The 22,410-nt window shown below is 35.8% G+C and overlaps 1 protein-coding gene and 1 pseudogene across 4 annotated transcripts in view; both read left to right on the top strand.

Moving 5' to 3' along the window:
• The window catches only part of RCOR3 (REST corepressor 3), a 55,714-nt gene that overhangs the window by 11,227 nt on the left and 22,077 nt on the right, over positions 1 to 22,410 (top strand). For all 4 annotated transcript variants that reach the window (XM_006743942.3, XM_006743940.3, XM_031039776.2 and 1 more), the window contains 5 exons: positions 2,184 to 2,236; positions 3,916 to 4,077; positions 5,479 to 5,603; positions 6,376 to 6,454; positions 17,374 to 17,592. In XM_006743942.3, coding sequence (XP_006744005.1) covers positions 2,184 to 2,236; positions 3,916 to 4,077; positions 5,479 to 5,603; positions 6,376 to 6,454; positions 17,374 to 17,592 — 638 coding nt within the window. The remainder of the gene's footprint in view (positions 1 to 2,183; positions 2,237 to 3,915; positions 4,078 to 5,478; positions 5,604 to 6,375; positions 6,455 to 17,373; positions 17,593 to 22,410) is intronic.
• LOC145722312 (vesicle transport protein GOT1B pseudogene) lies at positions 17,603 to 22,350 on the top strand (annotated as a pseudogene).

The raw sequence follows: 22,410 nt of genomic DNA, 5'->3' as shown, positions 1-22,410 counted from the left end.
TTTGTTAAAGCAGACAAACAAAAAAATCACTGCACAGCTATTCTTGCAGCTGTAAAATAATTAAAAATATTTACTAAATCTTAAAGATATCCCATAATGTTTTATTTAGTCCCATCAAAATTAATGATGTCCTATATATCATGTGCATAGTAAGTCTAAGCATACTTATTGATGCAATAAGAGAACTAAAAATTGAAAATTGAGTATTTTGCTGCATACCTGATAATTCTTCCTATTTGACAGTTTTGGAATACCAGCAAAAGGTCTAGCTGGTAATCTAGGAATTACATGCCCTTGAGGCATTCTTAACAGAAAACACAAAATTGCACATTTGGCCTGGGACTGTATACTGAGAAACCTGAAGGAGATTATCAGGTTTCTCTGGTTCAGTTCTCATTACAGCAAAGGTTTTCATTCATAAACTAAGCATCAGGGTATCACTGGCTTTTGCTGTCCTAGCACTGTTTTGTACAATGATGCATTTCTTAACAAGGTGGAAAACAAAATTCAGAAAGCCAACATCTCCTGATTGTGTGGTGTCCACGTAGAATATCCTAGACTGAAGATCTCGGGCAGTGGTTTTCAACCCTGGCTGTGTATTGGGATCACTTGGGGGAGCTTATTAAATAAGACAGTACTGATGTCTGGTCTTTATCTCAAACCAATTAAATCAGAATCTTTAGGGATGGAGTCTGGACTTTTTATTTTTTATTTTATTTATTTATTTGTAAAGATTTTATTTTTAAGTAATCTCTGTACCCCACATGAGGCTTGAACTCATGACCCCGAGATCAAGAGTTGTGCACTCTTCTGACGGAGCCATCCAGGTGCTCCTGAACTTACTTTTTAAAGGTTCCCCCACTGATTCTAATGCATAGCCAAGGTTGGAAACCACAGATTGACTGATGTTGATTAGCCTTCTATTTATAGGACTGTAGGACATTTTTGTTAAAGTTAAAAAGCATATATTTAGACCTGTCTTGTGTTTAAGTGCTATGTATTTAAGTTCTAAACAAACTATAATATTTGGATTTTCTGCAAAAGTTTACAATCTTAGGGAGCTATAATAACATCCATAAAAAATAGCTGTTATTCTAATAGCATTATTGTTATAATATCATTTTTATATATTAAATTATCTTATATTGACTAGTAATAATAGCAAACTCATATAAAGTACCTAAAATGTGCCAAGTGTTATTCTAAACACTTGATATATATTAGCTCATTTAATTCTAGGAAGAAGGTACTGTTTTAAAGTGAGGAAAGTAAGGTACAGAAAGGAAGAGTTAATTGCCTCTAGTCAAAAAATTAGCAACAAGGATGAGAATCAAGCCCTGGTAGACTAGCTGTTCTGGGATGAGAATTGTTAACCTCTGCTTCTCCAAATATACTTAAAGAGAATTTTATAAATCATACATACACACACACTTCATATATATACTTAAAAAAGGATCAAACAGGAGTGACTATATGGATTTCATATAAAACAGTCCTGCTGTCTGAAATGGCAGACATCTCAGCAGTGAGGCCTTAAAATAGCTAGTACCTCATCATTGAAGCTATGCTTATCTAAGTAATTCTGTTGGCTTGATTACATATGGAGGATGAATGAAAATGGAATATTCAGACACCTTCTGTATAGCTTGCAGGAAGAGCTGAAGAAAATTTAGGGCTACCGAAGCATATTTAAACATGTTGTTATTACGTATAGCTGGCAAAACCATAGAAAAACCATCCTTTGCACAGCAGTCAGAAGTGGGAAGGTAAAGGCTTTGGGCCAACTCTTACTATGAGATGGGGTCTGAAACAGCTAAGTCCCTTCAAATAAAGACTGCCACAGAAAAATGAAGAAATTGTCTAATATTTTACACTGTAATTAGGTTCTGTTGGCTATATACAGATTGGTCTTTTTATATACAAAAATAATTATATAACATCATTGAATTTAATAAGTATATGCTGTATAATCTTAGAGATAAATCATACTAAGCAAAATTTTAAATCAAGGAAGCTTCTGATCCTGTTCATAGAAGTATAAGTCTTTTTTGGTAACATTTCATAGAAAAGGACTTTTCCCTGAAATATAATATTTTTATTTTGCTTTGTTAAAAAAAAAAAAGTAGATCTGAGCACATGAAGTAAATAAGAATAATTAATTATATAACATTGTTTCATTGCAGTGGATGAATATATTGCAATTGCAAAGGAGAAACATGGATACAATGTGGAACAGGTATGTAGAGAAACATTTTAATATTAAAGCTTGCCTCAGTATTTACCAAATCCAAAAAACATCTCCTTGTTGTTTCTATCCTAAGGAAGTGCAGTTCAACCAATTTTACAGATACCACAAAAGTCCTAGCAAACTCTGACCTTTCAAAATTATGGATTTTGCTTTTATAAACATTGTTCATCTCAAGGGCTTGAACATTTTCTCTCAACACCTCTGTTTCTTACTCTGCTTTGAGTTCTAAAAGTATCTGAAAGCATTTATATTATTCTGGCAAATGCTTACCAAAAAAGGGAATTTTTTTTTTTTTTTTGAGTACAGGTAATTCTCTGTGATCTTTTAATCTGAAAGACCTAGAAGTTAAACTTTTTATTTAAAGAAATATTTAAGACTTTTCAGTTTTGAAGGAAATAATTTATGAAGGGCTGTTTTTTTAAATTTAATTTTTAATTTTTAAATTTATTTTGGGGGGGGCTTTTTTTATTAGATAACTTTAAAAGGAGATCTGCATGGGACATATGATTCATTATCCCTTGTAATGAGGGAATGAAGAACATGAAAAAATAAAAATGAAATAGAGATTCTTAAATCTATTTTCAACTAATTATTAAATCAACCTTCATCAAAATTAATAGTAAAATAAGTGAATTATCTGTAATCTGGATTATTAAGAGCTGACTTTATAGTCAGTACCATGGTTAAATAATACAAAGTCATTTCTAGAAATTGAGATGTTTATCTAAACATAGTTAACTTTTTTTGTGATTTTTGAAGACTTTCTTTTGTTTTTAATTCTTGACTTTGTTTAATATTTGTTTGAGACGTTAATCCTTTAAAATGTGACTGCACATATCTTCATTTTTATGTTCATTTTAAAGGAGTATTACTAAAGTACAGAAATTAATTTTAAAACTTACTATTTAAAAAGTTGCTATATCTCTTCTTAAAAAGTGAAATTTGATACTCAGTACCTTATAGTAAAGATAAAGACCTATGGAAAAAAAAAAAGATAAAGACCTATGACTTTGTGTGGAAGGTTAGAAATTACCCATTTTGGGCTTTCCTCTGATTTGGTAATAAAGTCATTGAAGTTATTAATATGCATCATAATAATCTTTGCATTATGATAATAAAGAACTTTAAAAATATGTATGTGGTAAATATTATTAAGGTTGCAATTGAGGTACTCCTTGGAACTGTTCAGCCCATGGTATATACTCCTAAAATGTTAAAACCTAAATATTTTTCTACTATGTTTCAACTGAGCACTTCTAGTTTGGTATAGTTATGATTGATAGTTTTATTCAAGTATTTACTGGATATTTTTCCTTTTAGCATGTTTTTCTCTACACATTGACAAATGAGTAAATGTGGGCCAGTCTTGATACGAGTCTACACACCTGCTTTAGTAATTATAGTCACTCTCCTCAGCTCACTGTTTTTCCTAGATTATGCAGCAAATGTGGTATGTAAGAACATTCACTGTTCTGAGGCCCTGATTTAAAAGAAATAAATAAATGAGGTCTACTACCTGGGCATCCCTGATTAAAAGCTCTAAACTGTGAGTGTATTTTCAGTTGAAGTAATGGGCTTAAGATTTTAACCTAATTTGTGTTTAACTCTCTTAAGTGTGATGGAACATAAGTCCATTAAAACGAAAGGGGAATGATTTCTCTTCAAAGGCACTTGGCATGTTGTTCTGGCATAAACATAACATTGAGAAGTCCCTTGCTGATCTCCCTAATTTCACTCCCTTTCCGGATGAGTGGACAGTGGAAGATAAAGTCCTGTTTGAACAAGCCTTTAGTTTTCATGGGAAGAGCTTTCACAGGATTCAGCAAATGGTATGGTAATTTTGGTTTTACTGTAATTCATACCTGAAAGATATACAGTTATTAAACACTTCCTGATTATTAAATACAAAAAAGTTTTCAGTCTAATTTTAATATTTAAAAAATATTTGATACTTAAAATACCTATACATTTGTATGTACCCTATTTTCAATAACCACTCTACTGCATGACAGTTATGTGCTATTTCATTGTAATTCTGTTTTGTTAGGACTTATATATGTATATTAAATGTGCTTGTTCTAGGAAAAAAATCATAATTTCAATTTTATTTTTAAATGATTCATTTTTTAACATTAGGATTGTATTTTCTACTTTATATTCCTTTGGATATGAAAATCAGTTTTTAAAAATTCTGTATTTCAATATTGCACAGGCACTGTTGTTTTTAAGGAGAAAAACTATTTCTAGTTTTTAAATTTTTAGCGTTGTGTCAAAAGAATATAAACCTGAGAAGTTGCTGCATTAGAATCTTTTAACCTGAACGGATGAAAATTAGATAATGTTTGCAAATATATCTAAGTGTGTTCCATAATTGAAGAGAGCCTTTTTGATTGGGAGTATGTGTCCTTGTTTGCCAGTATGACAAATCAGTGCATGATGATTAGTCATTTTAATACCTAGAGACTTTATTTGGTAGCTAAAGTCTGATTATATTATTTATCATCTTAAAACCTGGATTTAAGACAAATGATTCAAAAAATTCATTGTCGAAAATTGAATAGCTTTTCTTGAAAACATGATGCTAAGTGACAAAAGCCAGGCATGAAAGGTCACATAGTGTATGATCTCATTTATATGAAATGTCCAGAATAGACAAATCCATAGAGATGGAAAGTAGATTACTTGTTGTCAGAGACTGGGTAAGGGAAGACCAGGGGATGACTACTAATGTTTCTTTTTGAAGTTATGAAAATGTCTGGAATTAAATAGTGATGGTTGCATAACTTAGTGAATATGCTAGAAACCACTGAATTGTACATTTTAAACTGGTGAATTTTCAGGTATGTTAATTATGTATCAGTTTTAAAATTTCAACTTACAGAGGTGGGAAGAAAAGAGTAACTCTTTAAGAAAAACAAACACTGAATGCTAACATTGTGCTGGGGACATCTGGGTGCATTGTTACCATGTTTGTGAGTTTCTTGTCTCCCCTTCCCTCTCAGAACAAATAGGAATATTCATTCGGAAATGTCAGTGACATCGGTGTGGTGGGTTACTATGACTGTAACCGTACTTTCTAGTTCTGTAATTCATAAATGTACCCATGAAAATATTTTTCATCTATGCCTTTAAGTATCAAAGAATAATATCAGAAATATTATTCATTTCTGTTAATCAGAGTTGATGAATTAAACTTGCTGATATTAACATGATTTTTTTTTTTTTCCAAGCTTCCAGATAAGACAATTGCTAGCCTTGTAAAATATTACTATTCCTGGAAAAAAACTCGATCCAGGACAAGCTTGATGGATCGCCAGGCTCGTAAACTAGCCAATAGACATAATCAGGGTGACAGGTAGGTTGGATGCCTTTATATGGTTATACTGTTAGGGACACTGTATTGGATTGCTTACATTTCCTAAGGTAGAAAAATTATCACAGCACATTGTAACTACTTCTTAACCTTACATTCATGTTTCGTCTCTGGCAGGAAGAGTTGAGTGATCAGAAATCTTAATAGTAAGGACTTTCTTTAACTCTTTAACTGTTAATCATAGCCAGCAAACACTACAACTGAGTTTATTTGAGCTGTGTTTAGCTGTACTTGCAAGTGCTTCCTTTTAGTATTGATATATTCAATATATATCCTTAGAATACATGAAGAAATAACATTCTCTAGAAGATGCTCTTTCCATAATTGCCTGAATACAATTACCTGAGTAACTGAAGTCCACATTATGGTAGCTATATCTTTCTGGTGGTATAAAATCATTTTGCTTATTGGTGTTTGTCTTTATCCTCCAAGTGGAGAAATGAAATAATAAGTATTATATCAAACTAATATATGTGTTCTCTTTCCCAAATGATATTCTTTCTAAATTTCTTTCCTATTGCATCTCTGTTTTTTAGGTAGACATGTTTTCTAACTTGATTCTGTATACCCAAAAAGATAAATGTTTCTAAACACTACAAAAATCTAAATTATAGAAGGTCATCTTCCCAAGGACACCTCTTGTTTTGTTGGGGAATGTCTAGTGAAATTATTAGCAAGGTATATTGCAATTTGATAAGAGCCCTGGAATAGAATAAAAAGGGAATTAAGTTTACTAATCTTTGTTTCTTCTCAGTGATGATGATGTGGAAGAAACACACCCAATGGATGGAAATGATAGTGATTATGATCCAAAAAAAGAAGCCAAGAAAGAGGTAATGATTATCATTAGAGTACTTGTAATTGTTCTACAAATCCATGCAAAAAAGAATGAATTGTTCTTCATGTTAAGAAAAACATTTTTATGGGACGCCTGGGTGGCTCAGTCGGTTAAGCGTCTGCCTTCAGCTCAGGTCATGATCCCAGGGTCCTGGGATCGAGTCCCGCATCAGGCTCCCTGCTCTGCAGGGAGCCTGCTTCTCCCTCTGCCTCTGTCTCTCTCTCTCTCTCTGTCTCTCATGAATAAATAAATAAAATCTTAAAAAAAAAAAAAAGGAAAACATTTTTATATCATGGTGTAGGAAGTAGTAAATTTCAATGTTAGAGGTTTTTTGGGAAAAAAAGTAGTATCTAGAACTCCCAGTTAGCCAGTAGTTTAAATAATTGTTAGGTTATCTCATCCACTCAGAAGTATAAAAGCCCTGCCACAATCACTAGTCTTCAATCCAAAGAAAGAAAACCACCCTCAGATGATATAGTATGAGTATAATGTAGTATAAAATTAAGCTTTCTGGTTTTGTTACCCAATTTTTCTTAAAAACACTTGTTCCATATTGTAGCAAATTAGAAATTAGATCTTCCTCAACTTACGTTGGGGTTACATCCCAATAAACTCATCATAAACTGAAAATATTGTAAGTCAGAAATGCATTTAATATACCTAATTTAGCAAACATCATCACTTAGCCTAGCTTACCTTAAACGTGCTCCGAACATACATTAGCCTGTAGTTGGGCAAAATCATCTAACACAGAGCCTATTTTATAATACAGTGTTGAATATTTCATGTAATTGAACACTGTACTGAGAGTGAAACACGGAATGGTTGTAAATACACACAATGGTTGTCAGGGTATCGGTTGTTCTTGTGTTTGTGTGGCCGACTGGGAGCTGCGGCTCACTGCCACCGCCCAGCATCGCGAGAGAGCGTTTTACTGCATATCGCTAGCTTGGAAAAAGAAGAGAATTCAGAGTACAGTTTCTGTCGAATGCCTGTGGCTTTCACACCATCGTAAAGTTGAAAAATTGTAACTGGAACCATCATAAGTTGGGGATGATCTGTAGTAGCCAGGTACTGACAGCAGTGAAAATAAAAGCTGCCTCAAAGGAAGAGATGGAAGAATCCCCAACTAGAAAAGCACTCCTGTTCCTCAAAATGATGATAATAATGATGACTTCAGATCACTAGGAAAAGGCTAAATTGATATCCATACTCATTTACACAGACAAGGAATCACATAATTGTAAAAAATAGACCAAATATTGAAGGGTAAAGGCTTGTGAGGTATAGACAGCTGTGGATTAGTGAAGATCGAAATTGGGAGACAACGTAACTTCATCCTATTTAATGACCTCCATTCCTCAGTGCCATCGGCCCATTCTGGCCCTTGTCATCATCTTAAACTCGATCAGTGACATTTTAAGGATCCTACTCTTACCTCAATTTGTTATTTTACTAATTTTCTTACTACTGCTAAATGTTCTCAAATTACTTGATTCCTTCATTTTTTCCCAAGTCTGCCTAGTTTCCCTCAGCCATAGACCCAGTGATCAACTACTTAAATTGCTCTTTTCCCAGTATCTTTAACTCCCCATTTCCCTATCCTCTGCCATACCTTCCCTAACCCTATGAACCCACAATGCTGGGTCTGTTGCTATTCTTGGTCTGAGAGGCACAGCAGGAGATAATGACACAATCATGTAAATTGTTGCCACTTAGAAAAAATGGTTTCAGATCTCAGTGCAGTCCTTATGCCTCTCAGTGTTTAACCTCTAAGCCTCAGTGTTTTCCCTTGGTAACATGAAAACAATAGGATTGTTTGGGAATCAAAGAGATGATATGTACAGAAGCACTTCTTATGGCACGCAGTACATAGTAAATCTTGAATAAAAGGTGCTATTGTTTTATTCATTATTTGAGCAAGTATTTTGAACATGCATCCCTTTCTACACATCACCTACCATCTCTCCACTCCCCCCAAAAACTTGGCTGATAACTTCACAGAAAAAATATCAAGCAGGAACTCCCTTAAATTCCAGCCCTCCTCTCTGACCTCTGTGCTACTCTACTACCCTTTTCATCTGAGCGTGTTAATACTGAGAACAGTAAAATTTCAAACGTCTATTAATATGAAATCTTATAGATCTATTAATATGAAATGATACTCTGGAACATTTACTGAATGAAGTCTGCCTGAATGCCTCTCTCTAACGTAACAAAGGTCCCTTCCCTTGTTTGATCCTATCTGTCCCTTCATGTCATGACTATGACTTTTCTCATCAGTTTTCCCTCTAATGCCATATTTTCAACCTTTTCATTGCAGCCCAAATTATGCTCATGTCTTCTGTGTAAAAGTGTAACTATCTCTCTACTAGTCTAGAAAAAACTCTGCTCCTTCCTACTACTTCTCTTTTGACTTTGCTTCAGTCAGGCTTCTGTCTTTTCACGTCACTGAAACAGCTGACGGAGGTCTACCTAACTGCCACATCCAGTGACTGATTGTTCATTGTATTCTGCTTATGCTTTCTATATCATTTCAAGTTACCCCTCCCTTCTTCCTGAAAATCTCTTCTTTGACTTACCGATTCTATGATTCTCTGCCACCCCGCCCCAGTGGCCTATTTTATTTTTATTTCTCAGATTTTAGATAAATTTTAGTTAGCATACAATATTGGTTTCAGGCGATTCTGTGATTCTTGTCTACTTTTTAATTTTTAAAAATTTTTTTAAAGATTTTATTTATTTGAGAGAGAGAGAACATGAGCAGGGTTAGTGGCAGTGGGAGAAGCAGACTTGCCACTGAGCAGGGAACCCGATTTGGGGATCTGGGGGTTGATCCCAGGACTCCAGAATCATGACCTGAGCTAAAGGCAGACACTTAACTGACTGAGCCACCCAGGTGGCCTCTGTCTACTTTTTTAACTCTTGTGTCTCAATTTTAGTGACTTTTTTCTTTCTCTATTATTATTTTATACTATACTATTCTATACTTTCTCAATTCTGTTCATTTTATCATTTTTTTTTTAGTTCTTTTTATTAACATATAATGTATTATTTGTTTTAGGGGTATACGTCTGTGCTTCATCAGTCTTCCACAATTCACAGGGCTCACCATAGCACATACCCTCCCCTATGTCTATCACCCTAATTTTTTCTCTCAAGTAACTGTAAATTTTGTCCTTTATGTTCTATGCAGCTGCCTTACTTTTAGGTTTTCATCTTTTCTCTGAATTATTGGAATTTTCTGTCTTCCCTCCTGGCCTCTTGACTCTCCACACTACCCCTTCCAGTCTGTTCTTTAACCCTGTTGCCAAAGCAGTCTTTTTTTTTCCTAAAGATTTTATTTATTTATTTGAGAGAGAGAATGAGAGAGAGAGAGAGAGAGAGAGAGCACATGAGACCAAATTTACTGCTTGCAACCCTCCATGGCTTTGTCTGTAGGATTAGGATAAAATACAGAGCTCTCTAGTGAGGCATTCCCCACCCCAACCCACCCCACATATTTCAAATTACTAACAGTGTTTTTGAAAAGTCTTAGTTCCCTGGCTTTTTTTCCTGTGGTTATGTTGGTTCTTTTTTTCTGGAATTGTCTTTCTTCCCAAATCTGCCTAGGAAATTCCTCATAACTTTGTAATATGTAATTTCTTTATGAAATCTCTCCTGTGCTTTATCTTGAATTGATCACCTCCTTATTTTTCTTTAAATCTATTAAAATACTCATTGGGGGTCCCCTGTTTTGCCTGCCTATCACTTCATGGTAAGCTCTTTAAGAGCAAGAATCTATCTACAGGGCCTGAAACAAAGTAAGCATTCAGTCAAATTTATTATAAGGAATGCAAATACACATTATAAACTTATTTACTGTATAAATATAAGAGATTAGGGATTTGAGTTATCTAGAGAACTTATGTATGTGTAATACTGTTCTATCCAACAATGTGAGATGATACATATGCATTTGGCCTTTTGTTTGCCTGTGATCTCATACTATTAGCATAAGGAAAGTATAAGTTAAAAAATGTTAAAAGGAGGGCGCCTGGGTGGCTCAGTCGGTTAAGCGTCTGCCTTCAGCTCAGGTTATGATCCCAGGGTCCTGGGATCAAGCCGCTGAGGCAGGATCCTGGGATCAAGCCGCTGAGGCAGGGTCCTGGGATCAAGCCGCTGAGGCAGGCTCCCTACTCAGCGGGGAGTCTGCTTCTCCCTCTGCGCCCCCCCTCCCAAATAAATAAATAAAATCCTGAAAAAAACAAATGTTAAAAGGAATTTTCCAGGTTGTAGTTCAGGGCAGGTACTGTATGTCAGCAGCTTCATTCATTCCTCTGCTCTTTCACAAATGATAGGGACACAGGCAGGAATGATACTGTATTACTGCCTTTAACACAGATCTGCATACCTGCTTCTGCATGTTATTGACACACTATGTAGAAGGTTTTTTTTTACAAACTTTTAAAAATTGTGAACTATATATTATCATACAGTATATAGAGTTTAAAGAAGAGTAAAACAAACAACTGGCATCTCCCATCACTGAGCTTAAGAAACGAAAGTCCTGTGTGTATGTTTCCTTAATTGTACCCCTCTCCCTTCTCTCCAGAGAACCTCTATCCTGAAAAGGGAACCCTATCCTGAACTGTATCAGTTATTCACTTCCTTTTTTTAATAGTTTTATCAGATACGTATGTATCTCTGACCAACCATCATTGAGTTTTGTCCACTTCAGACTTCTATTTAAATGGAATCATATATGTCTTTCAGCTACTCACATTTTGTTGTTGTTATCCAACATGTTTTTGCAGTTCATTTTCATCGCTGTATTACAGTGTTCCATTGTATGCATATGCCACAACTTATCCATTTCTTATCAATGGACATCATTTCGTGTTTATTATTATTGTACACAATACTGATAACAATATTTCCTGAATACACATATATAAGAATTCTTTTGGAATAGTGCTTCTCAGGTTTAGTAGGTTTAGTATTGCCTTTAGGGGGGCATTTAGAAGTTGTGGAGGGGTTTTTCATTATTACAGTGGCATATGGTGGGAAAGCCATGCCAACTCTCCTGAAATGCACAGCACAGATTTGTTCCACCAAAATGCCACCAGTGACTTATTGAGTAAATAATACCCTAGGACCCTAGGAGTGTTTGGAATGGAATTACTCTAGGGTTTTAACCATGTTCATCTTTGCCGTTACCTAGTAAAGTTGACTCTTGAACAACACAGGTTTGAACTGCGTGGGTCTGCTTTCATGCAGATGTGTTCAATAAGCACAGTACTGTAGATTTCTTTTCTTTTCTTTAAGATTTTCTTCATAATATTTTCTTTTTTCTAGCTAAGTTTATTGTAAGAATATGGTATATAATACATACAACATACAAAAGATGTGTTGATCAATTGTGTTGTCAGGAAGGCTTCTGATCAACAGTAGGCTGTTAGTAGTTAAGTTTTTGAGGAGTCACAAGTTACACACAGAGTTTTGATTGCAGGCAAGGTCAGTGTCCCCATCCCCTGCATTGTTCAAGGGTCAGTTGTACTTCTGTTGGGCCGTGAGAGTGCTTATTATCTACTTCCTTGCCAACACTTGATATAATCAGACTTTTAAAATGTTACAAATCTGGTAATATGAAATGGTATCATTGTGTTCTCAATTTCATCAGATTACTAATGAGCTGAATATTTTTCCATCTGTTTATTGTCTTATTATTGTGTCTTTTTAAAAAATTTTTTTTTGTTTGTTTGCTTATTCTTTTTTTACCTCCTTTCCTATGGGGTTGTTTTTTTCTTAAAGACAGAATGTATAAAAGTTTTTTTCTTACTGAATTCCTTATGCATTCTGGATACTAATCCCTTAGTTAAATGTGTTGCCTGCCAACAGCTTTTAGCAGTTTGTGGTTTATTTTTTTACTCTCTTCACATGCTTTTGATGGACAACTATTACATCAGAAGCATGTACAGATTGAAATTTCAGTGTTCTTTTGTGTTTTCAAATTTAAGCTTTCAGGTTTTCCTTTTTACACTTAAATCCTTATTCTGTCAGTAATTAAGGTTTGTTCATGTTGTGAGGTAGAAATCCATTTTTATTTTTGTTTTCTAATACGGAAGTGAGTTCATCTCTTTCAACTGGTCTGCAATGTCAGCTTTATCATAAATGAGGTTTCTATATGTGTATGACTGTTCTCCTCTTGTCAGTCCCACAATGTCTTAATTGCTGTAGCTTTATGATAAGTCTTGATAGCTGCTAGGGTAATTCCCACTGCTTGGGGGTGTTTTTAAGGAGTAAGTAGTTGGCTATTCTTGGACCTTTGCTCTTAAAGCTTATCCATTCCTAGAAAAGCCCTAATAGATATTCCATTGAATCTACATTGTAGAAGAGAAGTGGAGATGTACATATAGGGAGAAGAGCAACCTTTGTGTAATTTATTTGTAGATACATTTGCATTTCCTATGAAGAGATTTATGTCATCTGAAAATAATAGTTTTATTTCTTTTCACCTCTATAAATGTTGAAGAGAAGTTATGATAACAAATATTTTCTAAATTATTCCTAATTTTAGAATGGTTTTTATGTTTCAGTATCAACCAAAATATAATTGAAGGTTTTCAACTCGCTTACATGACTGGTAGTTGATATGCTAGCTGCCAACTGGCATTCCTCTCTAGCCTGGTGGCCCGTGAGTAATCTGGCTTCTTACCATGGGCTGGTTTTCTCCAAAGCATTTATTTCGAAAGCACTAAGTGGAAACTACCCAGCTTCTTCTGGCCTAGCCTTGGAAGTTATTCAACATCACTTCTGTTGCATTCTGTGGGTTTTAAGTGAGTTACTGAAGTTGGTCCAGAATCAAGGGGAGGGGATATAGATCCCACTTCTCAATGGCTGGAATGTTGAGGATTTTGATGACATGTTTTGAAACCTCCAAGCCTAGAATACAGAATTTTCATAAATGTTTTTCCATGTGTGTTTGAGAAGAAAATAATACTCATTTAGTTATAGGATTCTGTGTCTATTAATTGTAGCTTGTCAGTTTTTTGCTTGAAATCTATGTTCTCTTACTGCTTGCCTTGCTAGTGTAGTTTTTGTTATCTGCTTATCTGATCAATTAATTGAGAAGTGACACTCTTTATATTTCAAAGCTATTGTTATTAGGTGCATAGAGTAGAGGTCTAGAATTGTTTTATTTTGCTGCTTTTTATCAATATGTATCTCTAGAAGAATGCACTTCAGGGGCTCCTCGGTGGCTCAGTCGTTAAGCGTCTGCCATCGGCTCAGGTCATGATCCCAGGGTTCTGGGATCGAGCCCCGCATCGGGCTCCCTGCTCAGCGGGGAGCCTGCTTCTCCCTCTCCCACTCCCCCTGCTTGTGTTCCCTTTCTCGCTGTCTCTCCCCCTCTCTCTGTCAAATAAATAAATAAAATCTTCAAAAAGAATGCACTTCAAACCCAGGTCTCAAAAATTTTTATATATTTTGTATGTCTTCTGCTATAAAAATTATTTTGATGGATATAACTCTGCCATCTTTTATTAAGTATTTGCCTGGTATGTCTTTATTTTCTTTCAACATTTCTATGTCCTCCCAATTTAAGTATGTGTCCTTATGAGGAGCATATTGGTAGGATTTTATAATTTATTTGGAGAGTTTAGTCCCTTTATATCAGTCATGATCACTAATCTCTGTATATTTTTGTTCTTTCTTATTTTTACCTTTTATTTGACTTGCTTTTTCTAGTTTTCTCCTCCTTCATGGCTTGCTTTTTTCTTTTCTTTCTTTCCTTCTTTCTTTTTTTTTTTTTTTTTCATTAAGACTCCATCATCTCCAGTTCCACTTTTTTATTCTCTGCCAATTTGGGATGTTTCTATACTTCTGTTCTTATTGTGTACCCTGTAAATTTTTCCTGCGTATTTAACTTAAAGTCTAATAATTGGGTTTTTTAAAAATGACTTTCTGATTAATATTGGCCCTTAGACTGCTTTGACTTCAGTCACTACCCTCCTGATTTATATGCTATTTTTATTCAATTTGTTACATCTTGTTTTTTAAAATCTCTCAAACGTATAGTCATTGTTTATTTGTATCTATGTACATGTTTAAAATTTACTCATCATTCTTTCTTGAATCTTAGATCTTTCTTCCAAAATCGTTTCCCCTTTTCCTGAAATATATCTTGTACAAGTTAATTTAGTGAGTCTGTTACTTATAAATAGTCAGTTTTGGTGTGTCCAAAATGTCTGTTTCTCCCTTGTTCTTGAAACCCTGGTTTTGCTGGGGTTAGATTCCTAGGTTTACTGTTACTATTTGAAGATAATATTCTACTGCTTCTGATTTCTGTCATTCCTGCAGAAAAGTCTGCTGCCAGGCTAATTATCGTTCCTTTGGAGGTAATTTGTCTTTTCTCTTTCTCTGCTTTTATGGTCTCTTCTTTGTCTTTAGTGGTGTTTCACTTTAATGTATCTGACTGTGGATTTTTTTTTTTTTTTAAGATTTATTTATTTATTTATTTGAGAGAGAGAATGAGAGAGAGAGCACATGAGAGGGGGGAGGGTCAGAGGGAGAAGCAGACTCCCTGCCGAGCAGGGAGCCCGATGCGGGACTTGATTCTGGGACTCCAGGATCATGACCTGAGCCGAAGGCAGTCGCCTAACCGACTGAGCCACCCAAGCGCCCCTGTGGATTTTTTTTTTTAATTTGTTTTGGATTCATCATACTTCTTGAGTCCTATGTCTTAAGTTCTGTGAAATTCTCATTTGTTGCCTCTTTGAATATTGTCTTCCTCATTCTCTCTATTCTTTCTTTTGGGAATCCTTTTAGAAATCTAATGGAGTTTCACATGTCTCTTAACCACTCATTTTCTGTCTTTTTGTCTTTCCATATTTCTGTACTGCATTGTGGTAATTTTTATCATATGTACATTCTAAGTCACTACTGTTCTTTTGAGCTCTGTCTAATCTGCTAAGTAACCCATCCACTGAGTTTCTAATCTTATTTATACTATTTTTTAATTTCTAGATGTTCTGTTTGGTTCTTTTGCATATCTGCTTAGTCAGTTTTGATAGACTCCTAAAAGAATATTCCATATTTTCAATTCTGTCATTTATCTCTTTATGCACATGTAACACATTTGTTGTATTCTCTTTATCCAGTAATTCTTTTTTTTTTTTAAGACTTTATTTATTTATTAGACACAGAGAGAGACAGCAAGAGAGGGAACACAAGCAGGGGGAGTGGGAGAGGGAGAATCAGGCTTCCCGCGGAGCAGGGAGCCCGATGCGGGGCTCGATCCCAGGACCCCGGGATCATGACCTGAGCCAAAGGCAGATGCTTAACGACTGAGCCACCCAGGCGCCCCTATCCAGTAATTCTAATATCTGCAGTCTTTGCAGATCTAATTCTATTGTTTGCTTCTGCTGTCTCTCACTCATGGGGCTTGTTTAGCAGTTTGTGGTTGGGAACTCATTTTCCTTGGAACATACTTGTGGAAAATTTTTGAGACCTGGGTTTAAAATGCATTTTTCTAGAGACACTTTGCATTTGTTTTTGCTAAGTGTCTGAAGGTCCTACCAACCTGAGACACTTTAAATTTCCGATTTGGGATTTTTCAGGTCAGACAGTTCATATAAATTTAGTCCCCAAATCAGCTTTAATGTAGACCTGTGATTGGGGATTCTCGGGGAAGACTTTTTGAATATCTTCCCTTTTCATTCAGCTAAGGATGAGATAGCATGTCTCTCTTTAATTATCCTCTTCCTCCACAGGACAGGAGCATTTTTTTCTGCTTCTCACAATGATGTGTCCCCTCCCAGGGGTCTGGCGTTGTCTGCTGTGACCTACAGCTATTGCCCACTGAGCCTGGGCCTTAGGCGTATGCCAGCTCCAGCAGACTCACTTAGACCCTTAGGTTTCTGCTTTCTCATTATTTCTGGTCTCTGAGGAATTTTTTTACTTCCCTGCCACCTCAGAGTTAAATTTTTAAAGGTGTTTTAAAAAATTACTTGGTCCAGCAATTTTAGGACTACTACACTGGGAGGGATTTCCTTGACCATCAAATTTGCCATGGGTTGCTTTGCGTTAGGTGTTAAGCAGTGAAGTGGATTATGCTTCATTATACGATTGTTTTACGACTTTTACTCAGAGTTCCTTTTCTAAAGAATTGGAGCATTAAATCTAATCAGTTGAAATTAGGTTGCCCTTCAACCTAATGGGCACTGTTTCAAATGAATTCCTGTCTCAGAAGCACAGAATAACACTGTATTTTTATATCACACTTTAAGAATATTGCAAGTAATAATGAAATCCTACTTACGAGTTCATCGTCCTTATTATTTGAACTATCCTAACCTCTTTCAAAATACAAATTCACATTTTATTTTATTCACAGATAAATAGATTTAGAGTTTAGAAATGTTAAGATTAAGATAATTCTGTGTCCTTTTTAATCTTTAGAGGTATAGTTCTCTTTCAACAACTCTGAAGTGAGAATGAAGTATTATCTGCCACTTGTCATAATTCCTGATTTGCCCCTTTTTAATTTTCCTAAAAAACTTTGCACTTAATAAGTTACAACTTTTTTTTTCCAGGCCCTGTATTGCTGAGGGAAAAAATATTCCATTTTGAAGCAAACAAGAATAGTTTAGAATCCAACTTACTTTTTTATTTATTCATAGTCATCTGGGCTAGAAACCAAACATTTTATTGAGTGGATTAATCAAGGATACATTATGTTGTGTGCTTATTTTCCCCCAGTTGATGAGTGCTACATGTGTGTCTGTGTGTGTGTGTGTACTTGTACATAATGTAATTGGCTAGAAGTATTTTTTAGGTGTACTTAATGTAGCAGATACTTCCAGTAATAGACTTTCTTTGGTTTATACATGCATGTAAACCAAATGACTTATTATTCTATCTTTATTCTTCCAGGGTAATACTGAGCAACCTGTCCAAACTAGCAAGATTGGACTTGGAAGGAGAGAGTATCAGAGTTTACAACACCGCCATCATTCTCAGCGTTCTAAGTGCCGTCCACCTAAGGGCATGTATTTAACCCAGGAAGATGTGGTAGCTGTTTCCTGTAGTCCCAATGCAGCCAACACCATCCTGCGGCAGCTGGACATGGAGCTGATCTCTTTAAAGCGTCAGGTAGTAAAAATAAAAATCATATTGTTAATGATTCTATCTATTCAGTTTATCCACTTTTAAAACCTCAGTAAACTAAGTTTTTTACAGATTTTCTCAGCTACCCACTTATATAAGCTCTACTCTTTAAAATTTACCTTGTTTCCAAATTCAAAGATGCCTCAGTCTATTCTAAATTTGAATCCCAGCATTGTTATTGGTTAGCTCTGTGATAGTGGGAAATAATAGAATTTCTCTGAGCTTCAACTTTATATCTATGAAATTAAGGATAAAATAATCATACTTCTCTTGCAGGTTGTTAGGAGTTAGTTGAGATGTTAATTGCAGATTGTTGAGCTGTGTCTGGCACTTTTTCTTTCTTTCTTTTTTTAATTAGCATATAATATATTATTTGTTTCAGGGGTACAGCACTCACCATAGCACATGCCCTCCCCAATGCCTATCACCCAGCCACCCCATCCCTCCCACCCTCTTGTGTCTGGCACTTTTTGAGTGCTCAGTGAATGATGGCTGCTCTCTTCATCCTCATCATTATTACCAGTAGTAGCTGCCATGGTATTATAAATATATCATCATCATAATCAGGTTAATCATGGTTAAGAGTCAGGATCTAGGGTCAGTGAACGTAAATTTTAACCTTAGCTACATCGTCTAGTTCCTGTGTAACCTCGGGGTAGCTGGTTAACTCTTCTTAACTCAGCTTCCTCATCTTGAAATGTGGATAATAATATGATGCTTGGGAGGAATTAAATAGGATAATATATGAGAAGTGCTTACAACAGTGCCTAGCACATAGTAAGTACTCAGTTAATGGTTGTTCTTAGGTCTCTGGCCTTTCTTGGTCATCTCTTACCCTCTCTCTTGGTTTCTGTTGTTTTCCCTATCCCTTAGACCTAATAACTCTTCTAAGTCTGTATCAAGCAATCTTACACTATATGCCAGTGACTTCTGAATCTACTTCTCAGGCTTTGACTTTTCTCCCAAGCTCTGTATTGCTATATCTCTAGCTACCTGCTAGGCATCTTCATCTAACCCCTGAAAGATGGTTTTTCTCTGTTCCCTGTCTGTTGAAACATGAGAATCCTCTTCGATTTATCCCTTGCCATTATCACATACAAATCCAAGTGGTAACCTAGTTGTGTAAGTTTATCTGAGAAATTTTCTTTAAATCAGTCCCCTCCTTTTTAATCCCATCACTACTACCTTTGTTCAGGTCCTTATAACCTCTTATCTGACAGTAACTGTCCTGTGGATTCTCCTTGCTGTCCACTTTCGCTGCAGCTCATGCTACATATTGTTGTCCATGTCCATGTTATCTTCTTAAAATAATGGTATGATCAAAATCATTCACTTTAAAGCTCTTCGTTAATTTCTACTTGCCCTTAGCACGTTACAGCAGAGGTAGACAGGAATTGATCAGAAGGTCATGTTAAGAAATTTAAAATTCATTGTGAGTTAAGAAACCACTGAAGGATTTTAAAGAGAGGTGTAACATCGTCTTATTTATATTTTTCAACTATATCTCTTTGCATTTTTTATTTTACTAATTGCTCTAGGGATTATAGTATGCATCCTCAGCCTACCATATCATCCTTGCTTAGGTATTACAATATTATCCTTAGAGTTAATATTGTGCCACTTTATATAAAATGTAAGAATCTTGCAACGGTATAATGTGGGATCAAGATAGTTTTTCTCTATCTGAAACATTCAGATTTCTCTATCTCTTGACTCTGGATATTCACCCAAGCTGCTCTTATATTTCTCATTTCTTCTCCAACAAACTTCTTGCATAAATATCTACCATATTAGCTTCCTCTGCTTTCTTAACATATTCTCTGATGCTTCCCAGTGTAATTTCTGCTCCATACACCATCCCAGTTCTACCAGTGGAAAAAGTTATCTTAAGTTTATTTATTAACCAATGGCCAGGTTTCATGCACTCTTGAATCTATTAGTGCTCAGTAGTATCTGACACTGACAACCACTTCTTCCTTCTTGGAATTCCTTTCCTTTGGCTTTTATGACACCAGGCTCTCTAATGTATGTAGTATATTTTTGACTGGATGCTTGGCCTTTAGTTGAACAATGAATGTGTGCACGATTCCCATCTTCCAAACCACAGCACTCTTTCTTTTTAGAGAACTTGTAAAACACTTTGCCTGTAATATCTTTAAAAGGTTTCAAGTGGTCTTGAAGCTGGGGTAGGGGTGACTGCATCTTTCCAGAAGATGTGGCGGCTCTTGCCTGGTCTGCTTCCCAGCTTCTTTTCTCCTGACTTTGCTTCATGCCCTGGGTGCCCTGAGGTTCGGTCACCACTGCCCTCACCACCGCAGCCATGATCTTCTTAATGGACACCCAGAAAATTGAAATGGGATTAACAGGATATGGAGTGTTTTTCTTGTCCTTTGGAATGATTCTTTTATTTGACAAAGCACTATTGGCTGTTGGTAATGTTTTCTTTGTAGCTGGCTTGGCTTTTGTAATTGGTTTACAAAGAACATTCAGATTCTTCTTCCAAAAACCTAAAATGAAAGCTATAGGGTTTTTCCTGGGTGGTGTATTTGTAGTCCTTTTTGGTTGGCCTTTGATAGGCATGATCTTTGAAATTTATGGATTCTTTCTCATGTTCAAGGGCTTCTTTCTTATGGTCATTGGCTTTATAGGAAGATTGCCAGTCTTTGGGTTCCTCTTGAATCTACCTGGAATTTGTAGATAAAGTTGGAGAAAGCAACAATATGGTAGAAAGACAAGTGAATTGGAGACTCATTTAAAATATTATATTATTTATAAAGTCCTTTGAAGAATATTCAGCACAAAATTAAATTACATGAAATATAGGTTCTTTACAGAAGTTTAAAATGTAGAGCCTACCAAGTACCAAAAGCAGTTAACCAGCAGTGAGAACGGTCTTCTAACCAAGTGGTCTCAAGAAGTCAGCGAGCAGACTGAAGGAGTGAAATCTGTATTACAATACATACTGAAACTCTTGAAGGCGATTTTTAACGGTTTTTCTGCAGTGTGGGAAATACAGCCGGCCTTGGAGAACTGTGGTGTCTGTTTCTTTCCTTTTTCTTTTGAAAATGCAGGAACATCCATAGGCATTTGCTTTTTTAGAAATATCCACTGGAATGGCAAAAATATTTCCATTTGCATTGTCTCTAAAAGTAATACATGAGTTAGATTGGATGATGTCATTTTAATCTATTAAAACCAAGGAAAACCCAGTTTGATGTATGAATGACTTTTTTTTTTTTTTTTTGGTAAACATAGGGTTAAAATTTTTTAAATTGCTCAAAATTTTTTTAAATAACGAGGGAATAAAATGTACTCAGTTACCTGTATTCATACTCTATCCTTAACGCTATTACTTCACTTATAGCCTATTTTTACTATGAAGGATCTTTTTTAAAGCTTTAAACTCCTTTCTTGGTTTGTCATTTGATGTGTGACATAGTAATGGTTTGCACTCTTGGGTTTACAAATTCTGCTCTTTTTATATCCCAGACACATCTCATATGAACACAGTCTCATATGAAGAAGTCCAAATTGACTTCCCCCACACCCCACCCTAATTAGCTGTTCCTCCTTTGCATTCCCTGTCATAGTGATTAGCACCACATATACTCGGGTTACTTAAGCCAGTGGCCAGAGTTATCCTTGATTCTTCCTTCTCCCTAATTCTCCCCATCAAGTGTTTACAAACACATCTTAATTTTTGTTTCCACGTTGTTGCTTTTATCTGTCTGTGTGCCACCACCATGATTACTTCATTCCCCCTACTGTTTTAACTGAAGTCCTCAATGTTTCTCATCTGGATTGTTAAATTCATTTTCATCTTCTTCATTCCATTCCATTCTCCAGATGATTACTGGAATTATTGTTCTAAAAGGCAAATATGACTATGTTGCTCCCTTGCTTAAAAATTCTTTAGGTCGAGGTGCCTGGGTGGCTCAGTCGGTTAAGCGTCTGGCTCTTGATTTCAGCTCAGATCATGATCTCAGGGTCGTGAGATTGAGGCCCACGTCAGCTCCACACTCAGCACTGAATCTGCTTGTCCCTCTCCCTCTGCTCCTCCCTGCATGCATGCACGCGCGCATGCTCTCTCTCAAATAAACAAATAAAATCTTTTTCTCAGTCTTTAGGCAGAATTCAAATTCTCTGTTCAGTCCCAGCCTAACTGCTTTCCTGTCTTCCTACATGCTATTCTGCCTGGAAGGCATTTCCTGCCCAACCTTGCCTACCTGCTTAATTCTCATTAATCCTTTGAAACTAAAATTTAGGTATCATCTCCTTTGGAAAACTTACCCTATTTTCCCCATTACCCATGCCTGTTAACATGAATACAAAATACTTGCTCTCTTTTCTCTCTTTCTCCAAGTCTAGATTAGGTGTTTTAGTGTTTACCATACTTTTATATTTATTTATCTCCCCACTAATCTATGAAATCTTTAAAGACTGAGAATTTACATTTTTACATTTTATCTTTGTGTGTCTAACATGGTTGACCAACTAACTACATTTGAATCAACCTAGATTTTTACATTTTAGCTGTGTTAAGATCTCTGAGGAGGGGCGCCTGGGTGGCTCAGTCGTTAAGCGTCTGCCTTCGGCTCAGGTCATGTGGGATCGAGCCCTGCATTGGGCTCCCTGCTCAGCGGGAAGCCTGCTTCTCCCTCTCCCACTCCCCCTGCTTCTGTTCCCTCTCTCACTGTCTCTCTGTCAAATAAATAAATAAATAAAATCTTTAAAAAAAAAAAATCTCTGAGGAAAAAATTTCACAAATCACTTTATAAATATTTGATTGTCCATACTGGAAAA

This window comes from Leptonychotes weddellii, chromosome 6 (assembly GCF_054177405.1).
Source record: "Leptonychotes weddellii isolate Sample4059 chromosome 6, ASM5417740v2, whole genome shotgun sequence".
In the NCBI taxonomy this organism is placed as follows: Eukaryota; Metazoa; Chordata; class Mammalia; order Carnivora; family Phocidae; genus Leptonychotes; species Leptonychotes weddellii.
The sequence above is the reverse complement of the archived record's forward strand: the minus strand, read 5'-3'. Positions and strand labels throughout refer to the sequence as shown.